Source organism: Tinamus guttatus, unplaced genomic scaffold (assembly GCF_059628265.1).
Source record: "Tinamus guttatus ecotype Peru unplaced genomic scaffold, ASM5962826v1 Tinamus_guttatus_pri_ptg000315l, whole genome shotgun sequence".
Taxonomy (NCBI): domain Eukaryota; kingdom Metazoa; phylum Chordata; class Aves; order Tinamiformes; family Tinamidae; genus Tinamus; species Tinamus guttatus.
In genome coordinates, this window is record NW_028288849.1 from 884397 (window position 1) to 911219 (window position 26823).

The window sequence follows — 26823 nt, forward strand, 5'->3', positions numbered from 1 at the left end:
TCACATGCAGTTCCCTTTTCTTGCAGCTGCTTTATTCATCAGATTAGGTCTTGTCATCTTCACACTCACACAACAGGAAATCGATAAATACTTATGGATAGGTAAAGCAACACTTGGGTGATTTCCTGAAACCTCCCTGAGTTGCACTGTACAAAAAAACAACCAGGGATAGTTCTGTAGCCATTTTTCCCTTGGATAGATTTCGCAAGTAACTAATATGTCTCTCCCTGATTGTGTGTCTTTTGCTAAAATCAGGGGATGAGAGCTAAAATTATGGTAGAAGATGAGAGACTAAAAAGTGATAACTTTATAAAATAAAATAAAATAAAATAAAATAAAATAAAATAAAATAAAATAGTGTTTGAAAGAGAGAAAACTAACCAAGGCCATCCTGAGGTACTCTGAAGAAAGAAATTATGTGATGCTCTCCGAAGAATGTTGTACCTTAGGCTTTGCAATGCAACTGAAAAATGATTTTTCAGGGGACAAGGGGGAAGACAAGGAGGAGAAAATATTTTGAATGAGTTTGGTGGAATGCTGACAGTGTGTGAGTAATGGGCTTTGCTTTCTGCAATGGAGGCTGAGGGCTCTAAGCTCTGTGCATGAAAGAATGAGTTTAACCACTGATTCCAAAAATGTCGCATTATTAAAGAGACTACGGAAAACCCAATAATCCTCATTTATTCCCAGACAGTTTTGCCGTGGTGAACCCTCATCTGACTGGGAGCTCTGTTTTTCCTCACACTGCCCTAAATATAAATTCCTTGCGCTTAAGGAACAGGATTATTTCCTGCTGAGGCTGGGCCCTGGGGTCTGGCGGGAAGGAGGCTGGGGCGACGCGTGTCCCCAGCAGGGCCCTGCAGGCCTGGGACTGGCCAGAGAGCTGGGCAGACATCCTAGGGTCTGCCCAAGGTATTCCTAGTATTTATAAGTGCTCCAAATCGGAGTAATTTCCTGTTTTAAGTAATTTTATGGCATTTACAAGCTGTGAGAACACCCCTATAAACATAAATGCTAAAATCCCAGAACTCAGATGAGCCTCAAGGATTCATGTCTTTGTTTTGTATTTGTTGGTTCTGTGGGCCTGACTAGTAACAGCTTGGGAGAACAGGGGAAGGAGGAGAATTCGAGTTGGCGAACATTTGGCTCTTGAAGGTAGTGAAATTACTGCAGGTTTTCACTTGTGGACTTGATGCAGAATCTCTCCAAAGCGCTTAACCCAAACAGCAAATTGCTGGTGTCCTAGCTGCGAGAATACCAAATTCCTCCATTAAACCCACTCCTCCTTCCGACAGCATAGGTTTGGGTTCCTATTATAAGCAGTAAAGGACAAAATCCTGGGAGTAAAAATGTCCATCTCCTGTTTTAAGTGTTTGCAACTCAGCTGCTGCCATAAAAATAAAATAAGAATAAAGCAGATTTCTTCAGAATCAGTCGTAAAGCAGATTAATTTAAATAGCTCAGGAATTCTTTGCTATTTTTGAGTTCTCCTTGAAGCAAAACAGCAAAATCTAGAAAGGACAAAGCCTTTCAGTTGTCATTTACTGATATTAGGACTTGGCCTCATAAAGGCAAAAAAGTTAAACACCTCAATTTTTAATACAGATGGTTTATCTAAAACTAGTATTTTAGTTTGTTTTTCATGAGTGTTTCTGGAGTTGTTAACATATTTCAAATTTACTTTAACTCTTCCAGTATAAATAAAGAACCAGATTTCAAATGCATGCAAAGGCAGCGACAGTTTTCGAGAACAACCATCTCTCCTCCTGCCATGCCCCTGTCAGCCACTTCCCTGGCACATATCGAAGCAACTTCCTAGGAAGCTGCATATTCATGACTATTCCTGGAGGGCATTTTAGCCTCCATTGTAATGCAGTGGGCAGAAGGAAAGAAGCTGGCCTCGGTGTCTTATAAACCATAAGCTCTGTGGAACTCCACGCTTGGGAATCTCTGGGGAATATATTTATTCTTCCTTCTTTTGCTTGTGTTAAAACAAAACAGTATAATCCCAAATTGTATGACCTGGTGATATATGTGATGGTTGTTAAGCATTTAAACTACTTTGTTTGAAAAATCAATGAAAGGTTAGTTAAATACGTATATGGGTCACCTCAACCCCTTTTAGGTTGCTCACTGCCATCAAGTCACACACGGAGCTTTCATATGTCAGTGTATGGAGATAATTTGATCCAATTCTAATTTCTGTTATGTCTTATTAGTGTCGTGACAACAAATTCCCAGTGAAGAATTGCCCAGACCTGTGTAAGCCTGATGGGCCTTGACTTAATTCACATCCGATTTGTCTTTTACTGCAGACAGTGTCACGCTGCTGCGCACCGGTTAGAAATGTTTCATTTAATCTGACAGCAATGCTCGAGCTTGTGAAAGATGCAACACCAACAACTCAAAGCAATTTCTGTCCGAGTTTGAAAGCAAGGAGATCCTGCATTATGTACTTACAAGCACTTGCCTTTTTTGCTGTATCATCTACTTCTTACATCATGGAGCGTCCGATCACTGATTCCTGCAAGTGGTTGCCTATTAAAAATCCAAATTTATCCAGCTTAGCATCATTACAGCAGCAGTTATTATTACAGTTAAGATGCTGGGACCAGTAAAATGTTGACTTACTTACAGATAAGGAAGTAGGATGACAAAACAAGTCTGGTCCTGTATGCTTTAAATGAGTGACAAAATGGCTATTAATTTAAGTCACAAGCAGGATCGGACCAGAAGCAAGAAACAACATGCTGGACAGTTTGCAAACTTCGGCAAAATAGCGTATACAATTAAAATGAGTAACTGTAAGGAATAAAATTGTATATTATGGAATATACAATAAAGTTGATAAACTTAGCAACTTTAACTTTTATTTAACTTACTTAACTTATCAAATCGGTTTTGCCATTTTTGCTTCTTTGTGAGATCTTTTTGCTTCTGATGATTTGCTGTCTGTCTCCTTGGTAAGAATTTTGGAGCAAGTGGCCAGGAGTCAGTCAGGGCTCTTAAGCATTGAAAGAAATACATGTGCCTGCTGGCATGACCCAGTTTTTCTAAACCACCCCTATAATTTTTGAATCACTGGCATCTTTATTGGCTAATCAGCATGAACAGTCAAAGAGCAGTGATTGCTTTTGTCTTTGCTCCATGGCATTACATATAACACGTATTACACATAACACAGAAGCTGATGGATTCTTTCATACCTAGTAGAAAACCATTCTCACTTTTCCTCTGGGTTTTATTGCAGAAAGGATAATGTAGAAGTCAAAAATTATGCTTTCAGAAGATATGTTGCAATAGGTGTTTGGCACAAAATGTTTAGTTACCCTGACAAAATAATTCTATCTCTGATTTTCAAAATGCCTCATAGTTGAGCAGGGGCACGACAGACCACTTCACCCCTCGAGCAGAAGGTCCTCAGTGTAGCTACATTCTTGCTTCTGTTTTCTGTAGCGATGATCCAACCCTCTGCCCCAAGTCTAAGCCCTGCTCCTTCCCTAAGCAGCTGTGTTCAGAAACATGCCATTGCTGATCAAGTTTTAATCCGTGCCCTTTAATTTCTGCCTTTGCGTAACATAACTGAGAAAAAACACAGGTATTCATTCTAGAAAGACTATAGTGCAGTGCCCAGGAGAAAAATATGCTGGAGGAGGTGATGAGGACATAAAATGATATTTCTGTACTCTGGTTGTTTTGTGCCTTGCTGGAACGTGCAGTTGATACCTATTAATTAACTGCTACCAGTTAACAAACGCATCCCTTTCCTGACAGAATTGCATTGAATTTCTTTCCAACATGTCAGATCCTTTTGTCTTACTCTTCCTCTCCTAGATCACATTTGTGTCTGCTAAATTGGTTTCTGGAACGCAGTCTCACACACTTGGCTTTTGCGATACCTTTCTTCTCTACAGGACACTCTTATATACTGTACCTTTAAGTTCCCAAATCAATTTAATTAAATTTCATTACAGGCAGTAGAGCTGAAACAAACTAATGAAAGCAGCCATCACATCAGGTGGTATTTATCTCGGCATTAAATTGAAAATACTCCCTTTAGGCTCTTAAAAATTAGTTTAAATATTTAACACTAACAGCTTTTGAAATTGTTGATGGGGATAGTTTTAATGAATTTGTTACAAACTGTTTACCTTTGCAAGGCAAGCGGCTTGTTTCTTGAGCAGAGGAGAGCTACAGAGATTTAGGAGATTTGACTGAAAAATATTGCTTTTGGAGTACTATCAAGTTTGGGAGCTGCCCACAAGTGACGTTGAAAAGAACTCTGAAATTTTTCACACAGTGGCAGCAATACGCCTTGGCTAGTCATTACTTCAGTGTAAACTTAATATGTGAATGGCTTTACTACTTTTTTTTTATCAGAAAAAAAAAAGAGGCTGTTCAAAAGAAAATAGATTATCAGAAAGCTAACACAGAGTTAAGCAGTCATGGTTTTCATAAGAACAGACCTCAGAGATGGGGTCATGCTTGCAAACAGGATGTCTTCTCACATGTTTTCAGGGTCATTTTTATAGTAATTAACTATGCAAGTTAAGGTTAATGGAAAAGGTAAATATAAAACTGTCTATATTGCTTACAGTCTTGAGCCATGGATAAAACTATTGGACTCAAGCTATTCATGATAGCAGTTTAAAGAATTTGAATTATTCTTTTTTAAAAATATATACTTCTTAAGATATTTCTAATAATTTGCAATTTAATACAACTTAAGGACTTAAGGCATCATGTACCTTTTATTTATTTTTTTGTGAACATCCTCATTGCTTCTCCAGGTTGGAACACTCAGCTTGTGTAGAAGCTGTTTGTCAGAAATGAAAGATAAGATTTAGCAAATTTTGTTTTTGATAAGTGGTATTAAATATTATCTGTTTCTTTCTCAAGTTATTCTTACTACTTTTTATTAAGTATTTTTCTTCCCTACTATCTTTTTTATGGGACCACCATGGAACACATAGATGCAGTTCAGAGAAGTGTCAGAAACATAAATGACCTCTGTGGACAAATATTCACTGTCCACACAGAAGAAAATAGTGACTCTAGTACCAAAGCCATGGCCCAAATTTCATTCTTCTTTTCTTTTAAACTTATAGCTGAGATACAAGCGTGGTTATACAAATGGAGTAAGGAAGAAGCACAGACTTTGCAGTTAGGTGACAAGTTTATCCATCCTAATTTACTTCCAACATTTCTGTCTGAATTAAATACTAATACCTTCTTTCCTCCTGCTACTTTTAAAACAGACGTTTCAGACTTTTCAGACTCTGGCTGAATTTCTGTTACTTCAAAAGCTTCGCAGAAAGGGGGTTTTCTGCTGCAATTCAGAGAGCCTGCGGTTTTTATGGGGACACAAAGACAGTTATGGGTGAAGGCAGTGGGTAAGAGGAAGATCAAATCAGAGCACTCAAGACAGAAAGGTGGTGCTGCCTAGGTTTGGGATAGGAGTCGTCTTTACTAGCCCCAAGGGAAAATAATTTTTTCATAAGAAAGAGGAAAGTCCTGGCTGTTTTTTGGACAGTATTTTTTGTGCTTATTTTCACTCAAGATGTCATTGCAAAATTTTGTTTAGCATCACACTAGGTACTGGTCTCCATATCCTCTATGGTGAACACAACTTATTCATTTTAAAGGCTTTATGCTACAGATCTGGATATAACATTAAGCAGTTAAAATCTGTAAATACTAGAAAACATCTGAAATACTGTAGTCTGGCAACAGGGCTGGCAAAAGCCAATCTATTCTTTCATCATATTTTTCAAACTATTTTAATGCTTGTTTAAAAATGTAACTTCATTATTTCTTTCCTTATTTAGGGTTATTACATTATATTATATATATTACGTTACTACAGCAACAAAACGTGAATGATTTAAAGTCTTTTTTGTTTATTTCAGAACTAGCTGGTTATAGGGCTTCTCAAACTTTGTGTCTTCCAAGAAAATACCAATATCACAGTTTTAAAAGCAAGGAATGGAGTTTCTTTCTTCACATTTCAAAAAAGAAAAATGCAATTGGGAAAAAAATCATTGATTCTTCCTCCCTCACACATGAACTAATGAGCAGTTAGTAAATTAACGATACTGTTGATACTGAAGTATTTATGACAGGTTTGAAAATCATGGAGTTTCACCATTTACATACTCCAAAATTTCCTACTAAGATAGAAATGATTTAAGCAAAACCTTATTTTCACTATAAAAACAAGCTCAGTCTCCTGGCTTGCAATATCTTCATCAACAGAATGCCATTTAAAATGTGAATTTAGAGGCAGTGAAAAAAAAACAACTATTAACAACAAAAACAACTATTAACCACAAAAACAACATCAGCAAGACTGAAATACTGCTCAGTGTTTTCACGATTTGAATCATTCTGAAAGATGGTATCCATCATCACTGTTTTACAGAGCTTTCTGCATTTTGACTATTCTCCTGGTTTGTCATAACCCTGTGCTAGTAAGAATTTACCCGGTGGGAGGAACACAGCAGGAAAATGCTGCTGAGCAATGCAGAATCAAGCTCTCCTGGGATGTTGTAATCGCTTGCTTTTGGGTATAAGTGGAACCCTAGAGAAATGCGTTTCTGCGTCCGATCCGGAGGCGTCCGGCCTTCTCGCTGACCGCTCTCCCGATGTTTGTGTTTCCCCCTGCAGGATGGATGGTCACAGTATCACTTCGTAGCCTCATCGTCCACGATAGAACGGGATCGGCAAAGGCCGTACTCGTCCTCCCGCACGCCCTCCATCTCGCCGGTGCGCATGTCTCCCAACAACCGCTCAGGTAAGACGGAGCGACCCGCTGGCACCGCGACCGTGGCACCAGGGATCCCTCATCCTCCGTCATTAGGCAAGGCCGCTAGCGTGCACATCCGCTATTAACGTTTAATTATCAATTAGTTGTTAATTATTATTGTTTACCTTGTTGTTCTTACCTGGGGTGTCTATTTAAGGCAGGATTGATTTATTCTAGAAAGTTAAAAGATCCATGTTATTTTTCATCAGTTTTTCTTCTGTTATATATATGTGTAGGTGTATGTGTGTGTAAGTGTCCATACACACAGACGTATAAATATAAAGAAAGATTGACTTCAGGTCCTCATCTGCTTTTGATCTCATAGTAACTCTCATTAACTGTTTATGATCCATGCAGTGACTTTTTATGCAATTATCTCAGTTTACACCATAGTGTTAATTACATTCTTCTCTTCAAAAATTTGGGCCTTTTGCCCTCTCTTTATTCCAAGGGAAAATATACCTTGGTTAGATACAGCTGTTCTCAGTGAAAGTCAAGGTTTTTTACATTAAACACAGCAAAATAGCCAGCCTCTAGATGTGCTTTTCACTACTTTCCCTGCCAAGTGCTGTCAGTCCATAGATGTGTCAGGAGTTTAGGGGTAAGGTAGGCCAAACTGATGCTTACCAGCAGCATCACACAATCATGGCATTTGTAAGAAAATAGCTTGGGTCATCATCTGGAAGCTGCATCTTACTCTTGAGCCAGCACTGAGGATTTTTGAAAATGTGACCATAAGTTTAGCCCAGTGAGAGCTGCTGCAGCACACGCTGTTTATTTTTCAAAAATTGTTGGTTAAACAAGTCCTTGTTTTTGTTTTTTTTTTTTAATCTCAACTTGACTGTTTGTGCAAGGCACTTGAAATGGCTGCATGTGAGATGTTGGTTCTAAATTTGCTCTATTGCTTGAAGAGCCCACTTAAAGAGATGGCTAATGAAATCTTACTGCCATTACCAGTTATCAGAAGATTGGAAAAGGACAAACACAGGGGGACTGTCTGTGAAAGTGGAGGAGCCCATATATTGACAGCCTCAGCTTAACTTTAGTTTCTAGAAGTTTATGGAACAAATACAATCACTTCAAAGGTAATAGGGGCACAAGATACTACTTGCCTTGCTGGAATACCCACTTCTACATAGTACTGTAAGCTACGGTCATTCTGGTAGTAAGCATATCAAATCCAAATAGTGGTTCAGCAAAATATGTTCTTGTAAAATCAATCTGCATTCATGCTACAACATAGGTATAGGACCATGTGGACGTGAACAGTCAGTGAATTAAAGCTACTCTAATGAGCAACACTTGACACTATTTGATGCAACATTTTTATAGGCAAGCTTGAGAAACACAATCCACAAAAAGATATGTAGGGTGAATGTGAATCTGTCTGGAAAATCATTGTCAAAGAATAGGTATTGTTCGTTGCCAAAATGAAAGGATGTTTTGCTTAGGAGTTTGCAATGGGTGCTGCACTCTTAAGTCTTTTCATCAATGGCCCATATAATGAAGAAAGAAGGACATTATCAGAATTCAGAATGATCCTGAGAAATTGGAGATTTCTATCCAAATTGGGGGGGGGGAGAATCCTATTTTTTTTAATTAATAAAGTATACAGACAACAGTTGACTAGATAAAAGCTGTGCAGAAATGTTCTGGGGATTTTTGTTAACTGCAAACATGAATCAAGAGATGGAGAAATCAGTATATGAGGATGAGTGAATGGACTGTCATTGTTTAACTTGGAGAGACCCAAGATGAGGGCTGTGAGAAGAGGCACATATTAAGTATTGAAGGATGTATCTGACAATTGCAAAGAGGAGGGGTATAATCTCTCTCTATTTTCATAGCAGACAAATGGAAATAATCAGCAGCAAGAAATTAGGTAAGACATTGGAAACATTTCCTAGGAGTAGGGATGCGAAGCAGTAGAGTGCTTGGAGCAGTTACATGGTCTCTCTCATTAGAGATCTTTAGGCTTAGATGAAAATGTATCATGAATTATCTTGGTAAACTGGATCCTATCTTGGGGTAAAATATCGAAGAAGGTGAACATATGATGTCCCATCCATCCCTATGATTTGGTGATAAGAGAGATGGAGATAGAGAGAGATCTCTTCTTTTTTGTGTCCTTTTAGGATAAAAAGCAGAAAGCTTTAGAAGCCTTTCAGTCTAATGACAACTAATGACTTCATGTCTGCTTCCAATAAAAACCCTGCAAGAGGCCACATCTGGCTTTTAACACGTGCCAGAAAGCAATTGTTCTGTGGGACTAGAGATATAATTCCCATGGTGAAGAGAAGGAGATGTTTCCTCTTTATCAGTCAGTGTGTACAAAACACCAGAGTGTTTGGCATCACTAGAGCATGCGAAACAAAGTGTATCCATGTGTTAGCAACCTTCTCAAGGTTTGCATTTTGTTTTGTCTCCTCTTAGAGTCATGTACCCACTAGCCAATTTGGTAACGTCATGTTCCTTTACATCTGCTGGATTAGCAGCTTCAGAATTATGCCATTATTGATGAGCAAATTCAAAGCAATCCCCAATTTTCACAGCTTCATAAGAGAAGTCCCACATTTGCTTTGTAAATTCAGAAGCCAGAGCCAACAGAACCTGTCTGAGCAGAATGCATCTTCAGCACAAGTGCTTCCTGCGCCTTATATAAAAAATCTACCATGGTTTAGAGACACTGAGAGACATAACTGCTGATTAAGCTTAAGAAAACTTATCTTATTTTTTGCCTCCTTTTTTTTTTTTTTTTGGAACAAAGGCACAAAATGGATCGTTCACAAATATTAGTGTTCTTACTATCACTGACTGGGAACGCTTGGAAATGACACTGGGGAGCAAAGTCCTGTTCTTAAAACTTTGGTTGCAATATAAAGCAGTATAAAAATGGAAAGGCGATTCGTGTTTGAAGAGATGTGAAAGTGCTGCTGTTCACAGCTAGAGTAGTGCTATAATGACAGCACATCAGCTAACCTTGGGGAAAGGAAATGTTGATGCATTGAGCAATTACCAAACCCTGTGATGGAAAGAGGGCTCAAAAACAGTGTTACAAATGGAAAGGTAATAATTAGATATTTCCCCAAACCTTTACTGAAATGCATTTTCAGCATTAACTCTTACCTTAGAGAGTCCTCTTAACATATCAAATACCTGAGTGGAGGCATGGGAGAGTATGGACATAAGCATGAGTGCTTTAGTTTGCTATTTTTGTACTTGTCTACATTCGCTAGGAACTGTGGCTCTCTGCCCTCACCTTGTACTCTGTCCTCTGGCCCAGCTTTTGCTCATGATCACCCATCTACATCAGCTGGATTATTAAAACTGTTGCGTCATCTCATGGAAAAAAAGAGTTGGATGTACACAGGCTTATTTCAGAGGTAGTTGTACATTTACATGTGGGGGCAAAATTGCTCAGATATTCAGTAAAATTATCGGGGCCATGTTATCAGGTAATAGGCCCATAATTCTCTGAACCTTTCTTTTTGAACATGCTTAAAATATTTGCCTTTTGCCAAATTTCTGGAACTTCAAAATTAGCAAAAACTAACGGGTCTGAAATTGCTTAGCAAGATCCTTATGTAGGAGAATGGGAGAGTTAACTTGCTCACAGATACTCTCTTCTTGCCTGGGAGAATTACCATTGCTGTTAATTTTTTTAGCCATCTGATAACTTTTGTAGTTTTAATGAAGAATGAAACAAAACAGGTATTAAGCATTCAGAGACATTTTATTATTAATTCTTCAAGTTCATGAAGTAATGGGCCAGCTGTATATTCATTCTTATTATTGTTACTGCATTTGTAGAGTTTTTAACCCTTTGAATGAAATTTAACTTTAACTATCCAAGTCTGAGTTGGATAACTCTACGCTCCCTCTGTAGGCAAGAGAGGAAGAAAAGTCTAGAGGGCAATCAAGGTTGTTTAATGCAGATACTTAACTCGTGAGATAAATCATCATCTGGAAGTACCTCTTTCTTTCCACTGTATATAAAGGGGCCCTAGATGAGTAGCCCCAATTAACAGATTTAATTTATATGCAGAAGTGAGGACAGATGGACTTATATGTCTCTTGCTAGTGTCTTTGACCTATATGTCCCTGATGTTGTCACTAAGTACCCATGGTATTCTTGTATATACATCCTAGGTATTTCCTGATCTATTTTTCACATTTTGGTCTCTACACATCTTGTCTATTGCCCCCATGCCCTATGTTTGTGTCCTTAGTAACTGTTCCTTAAAAACATTGAAAAATCTCTCATGAACTCAATTTTTAATAAAATTTGTTATCCCAGCAGGGAATGTGTATCTTCCAGCACCTAAGTCTTTTGAAGTCCCATTTTTCCTCTCCTTGTCTTTCCCTTTCTGTCTAAGAATCATGGCTGCTATGTTTTCATGGGCAGTGCCGGTGGTCAGACACCTTTTTCAGTGCATGTTGCACCAGAGGAGGTTCAGGTTGGATACTAGGAAACAATTCTACATGGGAAGAGTGGTGAAGCACTGGAACTGGCTGCCCAGGAAAGTAGTGGAGTCCCTGTCCCTGGCAGTGCTCAAGAAACGTGTGGATGAGGCACTTACTTAGGGACACGGTTTAGCAGGCAGTGTGGGAGTGGGTTTATGGTTGGACTTGATCTGGAAGGTCTTTTCTAACCATAATGACTCTATGATTCTATGGCAGTGAAATACAAAACCAGTTCTCCTAGTTATCTGGAACTTTCTCCCCCTTTTACCCATACTAGTTCCAGTGAGTCTTTTCTTACCTGAAGCCAGATCTCAGAGTCAGTTGTGGAACCACAGTGCAGGCCAACTCTTCCTCCTGTTCCATGACCCCTCTTCTTTCTTCTTGCAGCTCTCACTGCCTTCAGATATCTTAGCTGTTTCAGTTGCAGCTGTTCATCTATAGATAGTTATAGAGAATTAAAGAAAGAAGAGAAATTATTAAGTTATCTTTAGGGGTTAGGTATTCTTTCTTACATATTTTCTATGAAAAAATGCCTTTCCTTTTTTTCCCTTCCTCCTTATGGGAACCTTTTTTCCTTGGTTTGTGTATTTCAACAGAGAAGGAAGGAGACCATTTGTAAGCGTTTTTCTACTCAGTTGGTATTTAAGGGTCTTTTCCACAGAAATAAATTGACCATTTTGAGAAAAATATGAAAGTGCCTTTATGAAAGTAATGACAAGTTAAAGAAATTAATAAGCTAAAGGGAAAAAAATGGTTACTATTCTACTGTTTCATAATGATCCTCTTAGGTGTTGCATGTAAATCAAAAAAAAAGAGAAAAAATGCTGTTTGGAGTTGGTTAGCCAATGAATACATTTGTTCTGTATGTGAAACAACAGCGCTTTCTCTTCCATTCTGTGGCAGTGTTTCTTCAAACAGCTTAACATTAGTATGCTAACAAATACAAACTTTATTAAAATGTTTACTCTAGAGCTAAGCACTACATTCAGTGATATGTGGGGAGAAAAATAAACCCATTTTTATGATCTAGCAAGTGCCCCTGCCTCACCTCGGGAAATGATCAGCCTAAAAGAAAGAAAAACAGACTATGAATCAACTGGAACAAACGCGACTTACCATGGAACTAAGGGAGAACACACTTCTAGGAAAGACACCATGACAGGTAAGATTACGCTTATGCAGCATGTGTAAAAATCAGCTGTCATAGACACATTTTGTAGGCTTGGCAGAGTATGCAGTAGCAGAGAAGAGTCAACCTGCCTTGGCAGGTTGCAAAGTTCTAGTGTTCTCAAGAAACACAAGTAATACTGGCCTTGGTAAATACAGTGCTGTATGAAGTCTGTTGTGAAGACCATAACTCTCCACAGAGAAAAAGTTCTTAAAGCAGGTTTTGCTACTTTTAATTAGAAGTAATTTTCCTTTTTCACAGAGGTGGGTGAAACCTCCTTGTGCTAACTAGCTTTGTTTCTGTAAGCATAAAAATAGTAGGGATGTGCGGCAATCCCTAACATCTCTCTTTCGCAGGGAATGGCTTTCTAGGACCAGTTAGCGTATTTTGCATGTTTCAGTAATTTCTAGGAAAATCAGTAGCAGTTTGTACAGTTTTTTTTTTTTCCTCCAGGTTGATTGAAATGCAGTGATTTTCTCTGTGCCTATTATGGCGTCTATTGCAGGTTTCATGAAGGCTTCTATCTCCTAGTGAGCTCATTTACCCATCAGAATGTCAGTAATTATGAATTCTTGAGTGCTTTGCCTAATAATGCTCCTCTTCATTAATTCTTTTACAAAACATGTGTTGGTCTCCATCACTGTCGCACAGGCTTGTGTAACCTGTGGTGAGCGTTTTGTTGTGTTTATGCAGTGCTGAGCACCATGGTGTCTTCTCTTCCAAGTGCTACCTCAGTGCAAGTAATCAATCACAGCGAGGAGCCCTCCTGCCTGCTGTGTTTGCCAGAGAGGGTTGTCTTCTTGTTCCTCACCTCATTAGGGATGCCACTAGCAGGCCCAGTCAGTGTCAAGCCATAGTGTCTGCATTCAAGATACGACATGACTCATATAGCATTTATTGTGCTATATTTTGCAATTGAAATCTAAAGGCCAGCGTTTGAACATACATGGAATGCAATACAGAATGCTAATTAGCATGGAAGTGGGAATCTGAAGAAGAGGAATGACAATCAATCAAGAGCATTTGGAAAACACAAAAGTGATGAGTGTCCTGAATGGCATCTGCAGGATACAGTGTGTGATTACAGGAAACAGGAAGCCATTTGTTCAGTCAAGGTACTGTACTTAATGTATCTGTAATATTTGCAGTGTTTGATATTCAGCATGCAGAATGGTTCTCTAAAACACTTCCAAGGTCGTGACGTACATGACTGTGAAGGACAGGATTGCATTTTTTCCCAACTTTGAGTATCCATTAAGAGGGCCTCTCAGGAGTAAGAGCAGCAGGCTGAAAAGACAGAAAGCATAGAGTGCTTCCATAGAGTTCTAGCTGTAGCTGCAAATTTAAACAAGCAGATTACATTAGAAGGATCACAAAAGAAGAAAAAGGAAAAAAGGGATATTTCTGTGGATTCCTTACAGATAGTGACATCTTCCTTCTTGTTTCTCGCCACACAAAGAAAAATCATATTTTTTTTCCCCCGTCCCTTTTCATTCTGCCTTTTACTGTAGTATTTTTGCTCTCCCATTCCTGTGTCACTTACATCCTTTCTCTTTCTAGCTAATTTTAGGAGCACAAGGCTTGTACTTCACCAGCAGCCTTTGCTCTGCTGTGATTTTTGCTTCCTCTTTTCCTTCTGTTTTGTCTTTTGTATTACTAATCTTTTGAGTGGGCTCTTAAAAAGGAAGCTATCAGCATCATGCTCAGTTATTGACCAATTTCCAGCTACTGATCTCAGTGACAGAAATCAAAATGTCAATTTGATAAGTTTTATATTATTTCACTATCTTACATAGCTGCTGTACAAATTAATATGGAATTAACACATTATTCTCTCTCTTTCAGATCACCAAGCTCTGAGCTCAAACTAAGCACCATTTTAAGAACAAAAGAAAATTGCTGTTAGGAAGAGTGAAAAAGTTTTGCTAATCAACATTCAACATGTAATTTGTAATAACATATCTGTAGTTAAATAACCAATATTTCATTAAAGAACAATATAAAATTCAGTATTTGTGATTTTAATTGTGATTTTTGCTAGACTCAAATAGTCTAATATAAATTTGTGTAACAAGTCGATTGCACTACCTGTATCTCGTTTTGTGAATCAAATAATGCATTGCAGCTAATATAGCCCCAGGCCCTATGGGACATAGATAAATGTTTTTTCAAGTTCCACCTGGCGTGTAAGTATTTTGAGCTGCTCTTGTGTTTTGTACCAAGCTGATGTATTGCAGGCGGCTTGCTTTGACTTATGGATTTACACAGAATGTGGAGCTATAGCTGTAGTCCCCATTTATTTACAGCTGTCTCCGTGCTTGTCTCCAAAGCTCTTCTCCATTTATAGATCAGCAATTTTATGACCTGTTGGCTGTGGCTGAAATGAGGGGAGTTTTGATGGATTTTCAAAGTAGAAATGTTGGCTTCTTGCCATTGTGGGGAGCTGTCAGGAAACCTTTGGGGAAAATGGAGACTATATGAAGTAAACAGTTTGGCTCAAAATGATAACTTATATTGATTTCACAAGGATGGCTAAGAAATACAGGAACAGTATCAAAGTTCTCATTGCCCTGTTCTCTTCACAGGTTTATGATACCTTGTACATTTACAATCCATCTTCACACTGGAAAGTAATAACCAATAATAAAATTTTATCACCCAAAGTATATTTTTAAGACAAAACCTATTGCATTCTTTAAAAAAAGTGCAAGAACTATCAATGAGTGTGATAGTGTTATTTATGCCATGGTGTTTTCCTTCAGAACAGGGAAGATAAGCTTGATGTGTACTATCATGGGATTCCTACTCTAAAGTTTCTTTTGCTTTTGGAGTTCCCTTGCTGAACTGATACACCCATCACAGTCTGTGTGTATCACCTCTTCCGCCAGCAGTAACACCTTCTGATGATTTTCTTTTGGTTAACAATAGTCAAAATTAATCATCTACACTTCTATTATCTAAGCTTACTTGTAAGTTCCTGCACGCTCTGGACACAGTCAATCAACAAAAGCTACCAGTGCTCTGACCACTTAACTTGCCATTACTTTAAGAAGCCGTAATGCAAAGTAATCTTTTCCTCTGCCCTTATTTTATCTTTCACCATGCAAGAAGCTGGCAATGCTAAGACAGGTAGTAGTCACTGTTAGCTTATACTTCTGAAGTACAAAATTATTTTCCTTTACTGCCTTGAACCAAATTTTAGAAAAGAAGTCCCCATGTTTATTATAGCAGAAAAAAAGCAGGACACGTACACGAGAATGACTGTATCTGTCTGATTTGTTTTTTCTTTCTTAATATCAGTCTGTGTTTGCACCTTACTGTTTCCAAGTGACTGTGTATTAAGAATGAGCACTTCTAGGACCTGAAACTTGACTTTTAAACCCAAGTAAGGGGCTTGGGATGTGTATGAGAATTTAGACCAGTGATGTCTTTGTGACAGTAACCACTACGTGACATAATTTTAAAGGCTGCCGTAAGCTTTGCGAAAGACTGCTGTGGGAAATACTGCAGTTTTAATGATACGTACTAATTTTAGCACCTTTTCAATTTTACCCCTTCAGCATTATCTTGCACTTACGCATAAAGACTACATGAAATACACAGGTTCATGCACTCGCTCATCAGCTTTGGGATCATTTCGTTTGCTGCGGCAGTTCTTACATTTCTGTAAGGCAGCGTGGCTGGTGGGAGGCCTCCAGCTCTTGCAGTCGCTGTACTTTTCCTTCTCTTGCTGTGTTTAAGAAAACAATTCCACAGCCCTGCTTTTCTATCCCTTTGACAATTTTACTGTGATGGAACCAACAATGTAACAGCAAGGAGCAGACAGTTCCACAGATAGCCACACATCTGTCCATTCATCTGGCTCGTCTCCTCTCTTCCATTACGTTTGTGCCTGGCCTTTGGAGACCAGACCTGCTCACTGAAGCACTGCAGAGTTCAGCAGTTCCCACGTGTGCCTCATGTCCACATGCAGGTATCGGAGTACTGACGAGCTCTCAGCTTGTCTAGGCCAAGATGCCTTGTTCGGGAACTCATGGCAGTCATTTCTAAGTGTTCAATGGGTCATTGCTTTTGTTAAAAAAGTTACTCCTGTTTGCATTTTTAAGTAAGCGGTGTGTTTGCCTCCGGGAGGAACATATAAATTAGCTCGTGTCCAGTCTGCTTCACAGAATCTTCAGATGTTGCACCTTAGATCTCTCTTCTTATTATTGTCTTTTTAAATATCCATGAAAAGTATTGTGCTGTTTGGTCTGAATACTTTCATTCATGGCTGATTTAAAACTCATGCATGAAGCTTGAATGCGTGCTCATTTTGCGATTCATATACATCCAAAATAATAGTTGCAGGAAGTTACTCCCCTGTTTATTAGAGGCCAACACATTGAAAACACTGACTGTCACCTTCATTTTGTTCAAGTTGCACATCACAAAGTGGGGACCCGAAACACAATCTCTGAATCTTTAGTTCTTGAGAAGAAGGATCTGTGTAAGCTAGCCTCTTCTAGTGCTTTTTGTGGTGAGCAAAAACTCTCAGAAAAACAGTATAAAAATAGTACCAAGGAAAGATCTGGCATTGACCCCACAGAGCCACACCAGCAGCAGAAGCACCGTGAATGACAATGCTGTTGTGGCATCATCTAGTATCACAGACTGGCATCTGGAAGGAAAATTCAAACTCTAAAGCAGCAGGTCCAGGTGGAACTCTTAAAAAAAAAAAAAAAAAAGAGAGAGAAAGGAAAGGAAAGGAAAGAGAGGAAGAATGAAAGAAAGAACAAACAGTCAAACCTTGGACATCACTGGAGCTACAATAAATTGTAGCTTGAACTGAGAACCCTCTGCAGAGTCACTCTTCTGCATTATCATCTATGGCCAAAGCCAGTGTGCTCAGGAACCCATGACTTCCATCTGCTGCTGGCATTTGGCAGAACTGACAGTGCCTGCCATTGAGAGGAACCAACCATTTTTTGATAGTGGAGTTCATTTTCCCCCCACATTCAAAGGAAGAACCCCACCACGCTCCTTGGAGATCTCCAGAGTACTGCTGTATTTCTTCTTCCAGCTGATACAGCTCATCACCCACCGTATAAACCTTGTTTTTATCCTGTTTCAGTTGGAGATCTTTACATTGTTACACACTGGAGATCTTTAAGTGTACTATCTGAGATCTGTAAAAACACCAACATGGATCAGTGCACCAAACTTTGTCAAAAATCACATCCTCAGCCTGGTACCCGCAGCAGGTGTGAAGATCAAAATTGGAAAATCCCAGTCAACCTTGGCTGAAGACCTTGCCATGGCTTGTCAGTAGAAGGTGTGATAGTTGAAGAAAGAAGCATGAACACGTTGTACTTGCTGGGATCCGTGCAAGCAGGCACTCAAAGGAAGAAAGAGTAGTTACCTTTCCTTCAGTAACTTCACAATGATGTGATTACCATGGGTCCCATACCCGGCTTTCACCTCTGTTGCTCAGTCACGCTCAAAGGTGCTCGGCTCTGAAGGTACTAAAAGGAGCTCTTGGTACCTCCAGTTCTTGCACCACTTCACAGAACCTGCAGAAGAAGCTGCACAAGTGACTTGTTTTCATTCCAGGGATGTTTCTGATTTAGTAATAGTCACAAACTACTCAAAATTTTAAAAGATTGCTTGGAAGCACATGCTTTTATAAGTGGAATAATAATGGCAGCCTAATAATGACTGTGACATCTGTAGAGTTAATAACTCATGCCCAGTAGGAATGCACGGCAGCTACGCAAAATATATCCCTTATATTCTTGCAAGTATGAGAAGTGCATACAGTGTTTCTAATTGCATGGGCAAACTACACTTTAGCTAGATAACCACAGCAAAGTGATCAGTGAAATTGTGGAGAAATCTTTGTCCTTGTATGTGTTCTCATGGGGAAAAAAAAAAATTTGCGTAGCGCCTTGTTTCTGAAAGCACTTGTTTTTCAAATTTGCAAACTCATAATTCAGTTTTATTAGTGTATTTTATCAGTAGGCCATCTGAGGAGAACATGACAGCTGTTTGAAGATGGGAGACTATCTCGTCCAGATCACTTCAGTGTAACCACATGCTGCTTTTTTGCATAACTCATCTTTCAGTTATATTTAATCACTTTTCACATCAATATTTCACCATCTAGCAAAAGCACTCTTTAATAAACAATACAGAATTCTGTGTAACAACATCCAACTGAAGCGAAATGAACAAAATGCCAAGTTTTTGTTTCTTAAACTCAGTATTTCTGCTTAGCGCATGTATGACATAAAATCTTATATATAGCCTGAAGTATGTTGCTGAATGCTAGCTGTATATGAAATTATTGTGTTGATTTATGTGAGAAGTGTCCAGGAGTGGTTGCCATTAGCACCATTGGACAGTTGTACAGTGTATACCATGTAAACCAAAGAGATGTTTGACTGGTGGGAGGAGGAGAAAAGAGAAGTCTACAGGGACTTCTAAAGGTGTCTTCATATGGGTACTAGGCATTGTATTTAAAGAAGCCTTAGAAATCACTTCTTAAGACAAAGAGATACATTTGGTAAATCTGCTTTTACCTTCCTTTTTGTCTCTTCAGCTCAAAACACTGGAATCTCAACTTTGTACAGGAATTCATATGGTGCACCTGCCGAAGACATCAAACATAACCAGGTAAGGAAGGATTCGGATTTTATATGGAAACAAAAATATCACAAGGACTTGATTTCAACCAAGCTAATAGCCTTTTATACTAATGGATAATTTTGGTTCAAGTTTCAAAATTGTGCAATAGGTTATTACCTTGAACAGTGTACCCACAAACATGATCTAAGGCATTTAGGCCTGTCACTGTTACTGAAAAGTGAGGAGCTCGGGACCTAAATGTATGACTGAAACTGGGAAAACTGGGCAGCAGAATGGTCACTTCCACTATATCTGCTAGTAAAAGGAACCTATTCTATGGAGCCTCACGCTAGTGAACTGGTGGAAACCATTCACATTTCATTCATTGTGGTTTATCCCTCATAAAAAATTCAGCGCTACCATTGGCACCACGTGGCTCGCAAAGGCGTTTCAGCAGAAACCCAAGAATTAAATAGGCCTGGAGAGAGAAACTCCTGCCTGGAAGGGCTGAGTATGCCATGTTTGTAGATAGTTTCAGCCCTCGTATTTGTCATTTGGTCACTTCAGACGCATGTTTGGAGTAAGGCTTGTTTTCATGTATGTATCAGGGTATGGGTACTAGAAAATCCAGCATTTCATCAGTAAGGACGGTTCTACATGCATGTATATCCAAGCCATTCTGTCCAGAAGCTTGGGAGTCTTTTAAAATGTGTCCTTGAAGACCAGTAAGCAAAAAGTTCTAATGACTAAGAAGATAGGCATTCCAGAAATTTAATCAGTAAATTAAACATTCCCACACAGTATTAAAAAAATAAAATTTAAAAAAAAAAAAACAGACTGTTGTAATATTGACGTGTATGACATTCAGGTGACTTCAAAATAGTATCTCCTCAGCCCCTTAGTAAGTGGAATTTTTTTACGGTCAAGGGCTTTTCTTCGTCATTATGTGTAATGATACTTTATGCTTGATTATCACAACCCATTAATATTTCATACCTTCCCTATGAGTTTTACAAAAGCTGTAGTATTTTTTAAAATAGAAAAATGAAGCCAAAAATCTTCAAGGAAACACTTTAAATGATTACTAGTATCAGTCAGGTAAATCCATATTGGATATAACTGATAGAAATATGTTTTTTTTTTTCTGAAAATTTTGATTCTGGTATTTCAGTTTCAATCCACCCACTGCAGGTGAAAGTTTCCAGTGTTTTGTGTCTCCACTTTCTGTTGCCAATTATGCTCTTTAATTAGCATTTCCTATGGTGTACCATATGTTTTCTTTGTGTGAGCCACTTCAGTGCATGACAGTGTTCCTGCTTTTGGTGCACTGAAAGAGATCAAGTCCTTCCAATTAACACAGTACTTAGAGAAAATAAGTACTCTACTGAAGTACTCCAACAGCTGGTGCACTCTAACTGTGGTCATGAATCAACTAATTGGATTTTGGGGGCAAAAAGCTAAAGTAGAAACCCCATAAAACAAAAGTATTATTCAATTTCTACCTATTTGCTTTCTCAGTGAAATGTGAGGTTTTTGATTAACATGCCAGAAATAACATTTTAATGAAAAAGAACCCCAAATACTAATTGAGACCCCTATGATTTTTTTTCAAAAAAAAAAAAAAATCAGCCCGATCTTTTTGGCTTCTAGATAGATTGCATAGTATAGCTTTTTTCCCATTTGTCAAAAATTAAACAACGGTGTTTAAATATGTGGAGTGAAATGAGTGGTTGAAAGTCCTGTGAAAATGAAGAGTGGCGCTAGAAATAAAACCTAGTAGCGTTACACTCCCTGCTGCTGTCCTAATGTTGGAGTCCAGTAGAGCCATGCTTTGAAAGAATGTCAAATGGTTTAGGACATAGCCATGGGATTGCCCTATGCTTTTGCAGTCGAAAAGAAAAAAGGCCAATTTTAATGGAGGCATCATAGAGGAAGAAAAAGTACTTTTCTGCAAAGATACTTAGCAAATGTTTATGCATTTCATTTCTTAATTAAAAATCCCCATGATGTGAACAGATACCACTTGGGGTGTATGAAAGTAACTTTGCAGGGAACTTGGGTTAGGGGACTGTCTGAGATTTTCTTTTGCACACCGTTTCTATTAGGGCTTCCAGGCAGCTTGTTGAATACGTGGCAACATGGCAAGATTGCTATCAGAGAGGTCCTAAGAAGATGGTTCAGCTTAACAGTAGCTGAAGGACACATTTCATGGCATTTTGAAATGTTCTCCTAGCGGTGCCTGAAGCCCATGCTTGGTTCTTATTCTAAATCTCACTTGTGTCAAAATGTTCACATCTTTGGAGTGTGTATCACTTCCATTCTGATTCTTCAAGGCTGAACATTGGGCACGAGGGTTGGGAAGATGCATCTGCAAATTTATCAGAAAGTTAGATATGGATTATATTTATAAAAGTAATTGCAAGCCACACTATTCAGATCCAGATTTTTAACTACTTTTCACGTAAACCAGCATCTGTTAGCAGCAATAATATTAAATAATAAATAAAAACGTAACAAAGTGATTTGGAATAACAAGGCAGAACTGTGGAATTAATTCACTGCCAAGCAATACTTGGGGCAGATGTTAGGATAATGCATGCCTTTGTATTCCCAGCATGATAAACATAAAAGCATGGGAATTATTTTTTCTCCCATGTTGTTGCCCACTATGAGGTATATCTAACAAGTTGTGGGTATTTCAGGTTTCAACACAGCCAGTTCCACAGGAGCCCAGCAGAAAAGATTATGAACCCTATCAGCCGTTTCAGAATTCAACCAGAAGCTACGACGAGTCCTTCTTTGAGGACCAAGTCCATCACCGTCCACCTGCAAGCGAATACAACATGCACCTGGGACTAAAGTCAACTGGCAACTACGTCGACTTCTATTCAGCTGCTCGTCCCTATAGTGAACTTAACTATGAAACAAGCCACTATCCAGCCTCTCCCGACTCATGGGTGTGAGACTTGGGCAGACACAAAAGCTCCAGGAACTGTGCATGTGCATGCATACCACAAGACATTCTTTTTTCCTGCAAATTTAGTTTGTTAAAGCCTGTTCCGTAGGAAGGCCCAGATAACCAGTATGGAAAAATTAAGATTTTTTTAGAAGGCTAAAAGAAATGAAAGCTAAACAAGGGAGTAATTAGAAAGATATATATATATTATATATATTACAGTGTGGGGCAACTTTATTGTTGGCCTGTAGAGTCTAAAGTTCAGTGCCGTATCTTGAATGTGGCTGAAGGAAGGAGGGGGAACATGACAGGGAATGTGGGTCAAGAGTTAAGCACAAGTAACTGAGCAGCGTATGTACTTTATGGGGAACAGCTTCTCACACTTTGTTTAATATCCTCATTCATTGTGAATCTAGGCTTCAAGTTGCATTTGGGGTTTCCTCTGTACAGCAAGATGTTTCTTGCCTTTTGTTAATGCATTGTTGTAAAGTATTTGATGTACATTACAGATAAAAAAACAAAGAAGTGCATTGTGTATATTACACCAATGCCACAGTGTTTCTTCATCTATGGTTCTAAATATTGCTTCAATTTCAAATTTTGAAAGATGTATGAATTTCCAGTTTTTTTCTTTTCCCCGGTGCGTTTTAACAAAAAAAATCAAAAACAAAAAGGAATATTTAGCAGTATTGTTCGTTCTGATATGTGAATTTGTTTGTGGCAACTAAAAAAAAAAAGGCATTCAGCAGTTTCTGACAATTAACATTCATCATTCCACACTCCTTGTCAACAAAGTGCTTTTTCACTGCCTAAAATTTTAGATGTAGATATTTGAAATAGATTTTTTTCATTTATACCAGTTTTCTTTATGATGATACAGTGTTAAAGGAAAATAAATTACAATTGATCTGTCATCCATATTTGCTAAGAATGTCTATTTCCAAGAATCTCTCATACAAATACACATTCTTACTTGTGTGTGTCCACGTATGCATAGTATCTCTGTGTGTGTATGTGTTTGAGTGTGTGCGTTTGTGTGGTATAAGGATTATTTTCATCCAGTGTTTTCCTTGTTCAAGCTTTAATTTCTGTTTGATTTTGCTGTTTTTTTTAAACAGTGGAAACTCCAGTATGTGCTTTCTCTTACTCACTTTATTAACCATCTGTAGCAATTCAAAATTTTTAGGCCACTTACTTACTTAAAATTTGAGGGGGTTCCAGGATTTTTCGCTGACTCCTTCACCCTTGGGTGCCATTTCCCTGATCTTCTCTTGAGGAAAGAAGTTGATCCTGTTACTCTCCAGCCACCAACCAGCAAGTGCTCAAGAAAGACAGAGGTCGATCTTGCCATCTCCCTGGGGGAATGGAAAGCCAAGACCCAACAGACATAAGTCTGGAGCCCTCAGACTCTTGAAGCTGCAGAAGGGTCCAGCTCCTGAACCAGTAGGACAATCAGTTATTTTAAACCATACCAAAAAAACCCACCCTACCCAAAACACATTCCTCAAATATAAAACACTGACCATTTCCATGCATTTAAAATAAAAACCTTAAAAATAATAGCCCTAAAAAAATAAAAGCTGTAGGGGACAGAATATTTTTTTCTTTAAAAAAAAATATCTAAGCTAGAAGGCCAGAAGAGCTGGGATATTTACCTTAGCTCTTGGGACTCTTCAGAGTAACATTTCAAGAGTTCAGCGTACTGTTTTCACAGACGAAGGCCCGTCACAAACAGACTACTTGTAAACTGTTTCAATAATTCCAATTAAAGAAATTGTTTTAGGTTACAAACATTTCTGTGATTAGTCATTGTGCTCGTGTCACCATCACCCGGTGCCCTGCGGGGTGCGCGCAGCAGGAGGCTTCGCTCGCAAGTCCCGACCTGCTCTAGAGACAGCGAACCACACAGTTCAGGCAGGCACGGGCTCCGAGGTAGAATTGGTTGATCAGTCATTTAGGACTATAGTTTTATCTTTTTGGCAGCTTTTCCCAGTGTACGATATGTAACCTTATCTGCTCTTTGTAGTAAACAGGGAAAAAAAAATCGCATGCAAAAAAAAAAAATTAAAACTTTAAAAACAGGCGGGTGGGAGGGTCACAGTGGGCCAGATGTATAGTGAGGTAGATAAAAATATTATTCATAGTTTTGGACACAGGTTGTTTATATTTTATTTATTACATTGATTTTAATAAGACGAGTGACATTTGCAGTGCTGTTTTGAACAAAGCACATTTTCAGTATAAAAACTTTTTTTTTACTAAAGAATGTCACCATTAACTTGAAGTTCTTCTTGACTGCCTGATAACCATCGACTTTGTGCAGTTCTCCAAGAGCAGGATTGCAAATAGGCTTGAGGGATCTTTGACTCTACTTAAAGTTCTTAAGACAGAAGCTTATTGTAAGTTGGATTTATTTGAATTTTTTAAAATACTAAAATGCCCACGTTGACCCCTTTCCGCTCCTCTTAGAAATTAGTTCGAGTTAAATGTTGACCATTGCTCAAGTGAGAGATTCTGGATTGATAAGTGGCACAAATACCTTTTGTCTATGGTTTATGTTGTTTTGTTTCCATTCCTCTGTAGTGGCAAGTGCTCCAGCTAATAATGTTCACTCTTGCTGTACTGAGTTTTGAAAAGGTGTTGGGTTACCTGGCTTCTCTTCCAGGCTTGGAAATCCAACACTGACGCCATACCGAGCAAGATATATATGATGCATTCTTTTTAATATTGAGGAAAGTATCATTACCTATTGCTGTTCCCTTCATTCTTGTACTAGATCACACACAGAAATAGAGAAGAAAAAAAATGTTCCAAAAAATGTATAAAATGCAATTGATGTACTGTAAAATGTTGGATTTTTTTTTTAACAAGCTTCATATTAGAATCTTGATCAGCTGTGTAGAGCTATATAAAACTCACTGTTTTATTAAATGCTGTTTATGGTCTGGAAGGAATGGTTAACCTATCTCAAGATAACAAATTTGCACTAACATGAGCAATATTGATTTGAAAGAAAAAATAATATGAATTCAATATTTAAAAGATAAACTATGATTTTAAAGGTATATTAACACTGGAAGTACATTTTGACAAATAACATATTTAAGCCCAAAATATAAATGGTTATGTCAGATAACACAAAAGAACTATAACAAAATAGACTGAGAAAAAAAAATGTGTTTCACTGTACATGTTGCTAACATGTACAAAGACAAACTCATATTGACATATTTTCTATTAATAAATCCTACTGTATTGTGGAGACTTGCTGGTCATAGTGCAATATGTTGAAACGCAAGAGTTGACCCCCTAAGTTAGTTCTGAGCTTCACATGGCCAACAGCCCCCTGCAACGCGTTTATTTTGATGAATAACTCCGTAGCTGGCTGCTAGCCTGCCCTGCTCCCCTCACCCATGCTCTCCCCCGGGTTTATGAGCAAAGGGGAAAGGTGTTTTGGACAGCTGCTCACAACTCTCCCCTGTTTATGGCTGCTAATGCCATAGCAGAAATAATTCATCTATACGTGTGGAGAACAGAGAAGCCCCCAGGCTGGGGCCGTTGCATAGGAACGCGCTGTAAGAGACACAGAAAAGGCTCTAAGAAACACGGAAAAGGCTCTAAGAAACATGGGAAAGGCTCTCCCAGCTCCTGGGGCCCTGTTCCCGTGGTGGCAGGAAGCAGGAAGGGGCCCCTGTCTGCTGCGCTGTGGCGCGGGGAGAGGAGACGGGTCCTCACGGGGCGCGGGGCCCGTTCTGGCCTGGCTCAGGATAGGGGCTTCCTTGGGGCCCGTTCTGGCCTGGCTCAGGTTAGGTGCTTCCTTGGGGCCCATTCTGGCCTGGCTCAGGATAGGTGCCTCCTTGGGGCCCATTCTGGCCTGGCTCAGGTTAGGCGCTTCCTTGGGGCCCGTTCTGGCCTGGCTCAGGTTAGGTGCCTCCTTGGGGCCCGTTCTGGCCTGGCTCAGGTTAGGGGCTTCCTTGGGGCCCATTCTGGCCTGGCTCAGGTTAGGTGCCTCCTTGGGGCCCATTCTGGCCTGGCTCAGGTTAGGCGGCTTCCTTGGGGCCCGTTCTGGCCTGGCTCAGGTTAGGTGCCTCCTTGGGCCCCGTTCTGGCCTGGCTCAGGTTAGGGGCTTCCTTGGGGCCCATTCTGGCCTGGCTCAGGTTAGGCGCTTCCTTGGGGCCCGTTCTGGCCTGGCTCAGGTTAGGCGCTTCCTTGGGGCCCGTTCTGGCCTGGCTCAGGTTAGGTGCCTCCTTGGGCCCCGTTCTGGCCTGGCTCAGGTTAGGTGCCTCCTTGGGGCCCGTTCTGGCCTGGCTCAGGTAGGTGCTTCCTTGGGGCCCTTCCACTGTGGGTCCGCTGTTGCTTCCACAGGAGAAGGTGCCTGCCAGCCTCTTCCAAGATTTAGACCTCTTCCTAGTTTTAAACCTCTCAAAGGTCACTGGAAATCATCTTTAACCTCACTGAGCGACGGATCGAGCCCAAAGTGAATACTCAAGACTATGTCTGCCGTCTCAAAGGACAACAGCATCAAGGCCATTCTCATAGGAAGGTGTAACGTTATAAGAGCTAAAAGCTGCAGAAGATGACAAAAAGCAAATTATCTCCACCTGTCACAGTTTACAACCTTCAGATCGCTGTGGTTTTATTTTCAGTGCTTGAAGAGAGCAGCAGCCATTCAGGTATAGGGCAACAACGTGTTTGATCTAACAGTTCGTGGAATGTCTTTTGACCTTAGTAAAAGAAAAAAAAATGTAAATACATAATTGGAGAAACTTCCAATTGTTTGGGCTTCCTAAAATATGGTTTATGGGTATAGGTTAAGAGATGTGATTT

General features: G+C 39.3%; 1 protein-coding gene across 3 annotated transcripts in view; it reads left to right on the forward strand.

Moving 5' to 3' along the window:
• Positions 1 to 23256, forward strand: part of CTNND2 (catenin delta 2) — a 550669-nt gene extending 527413 nt beyond the window's left edge. For all 3 annotated transcript variants that reach the window (XM_088528913.1, XM_088528914.1, XM_088528912.1), the window contains 4 exons: positions 6667 to 6793; positions 12300 to 12431; positions 19015 to 19088; positions 21743 to 23256. In XM_088528913.1, the coding sequence (XP_088385039.1) occupies positions 6667 to 6793; positions 12300 to 12431; positions 19015 to 19088; positions 21743 to 22003 (594 nt within the window). In that variant the 3' untranslated portion in view covers positions 22004 to 23256. The remainder of the gene's footprint in view (positions 1 to 6666; positions 6794 to 12299; positions 12432 to 19014; positions 19089 to 21742) is intronic.
• The last annotated feature ends 3567 nt before the right edge of the window (positions 23257 to 26823 follow it).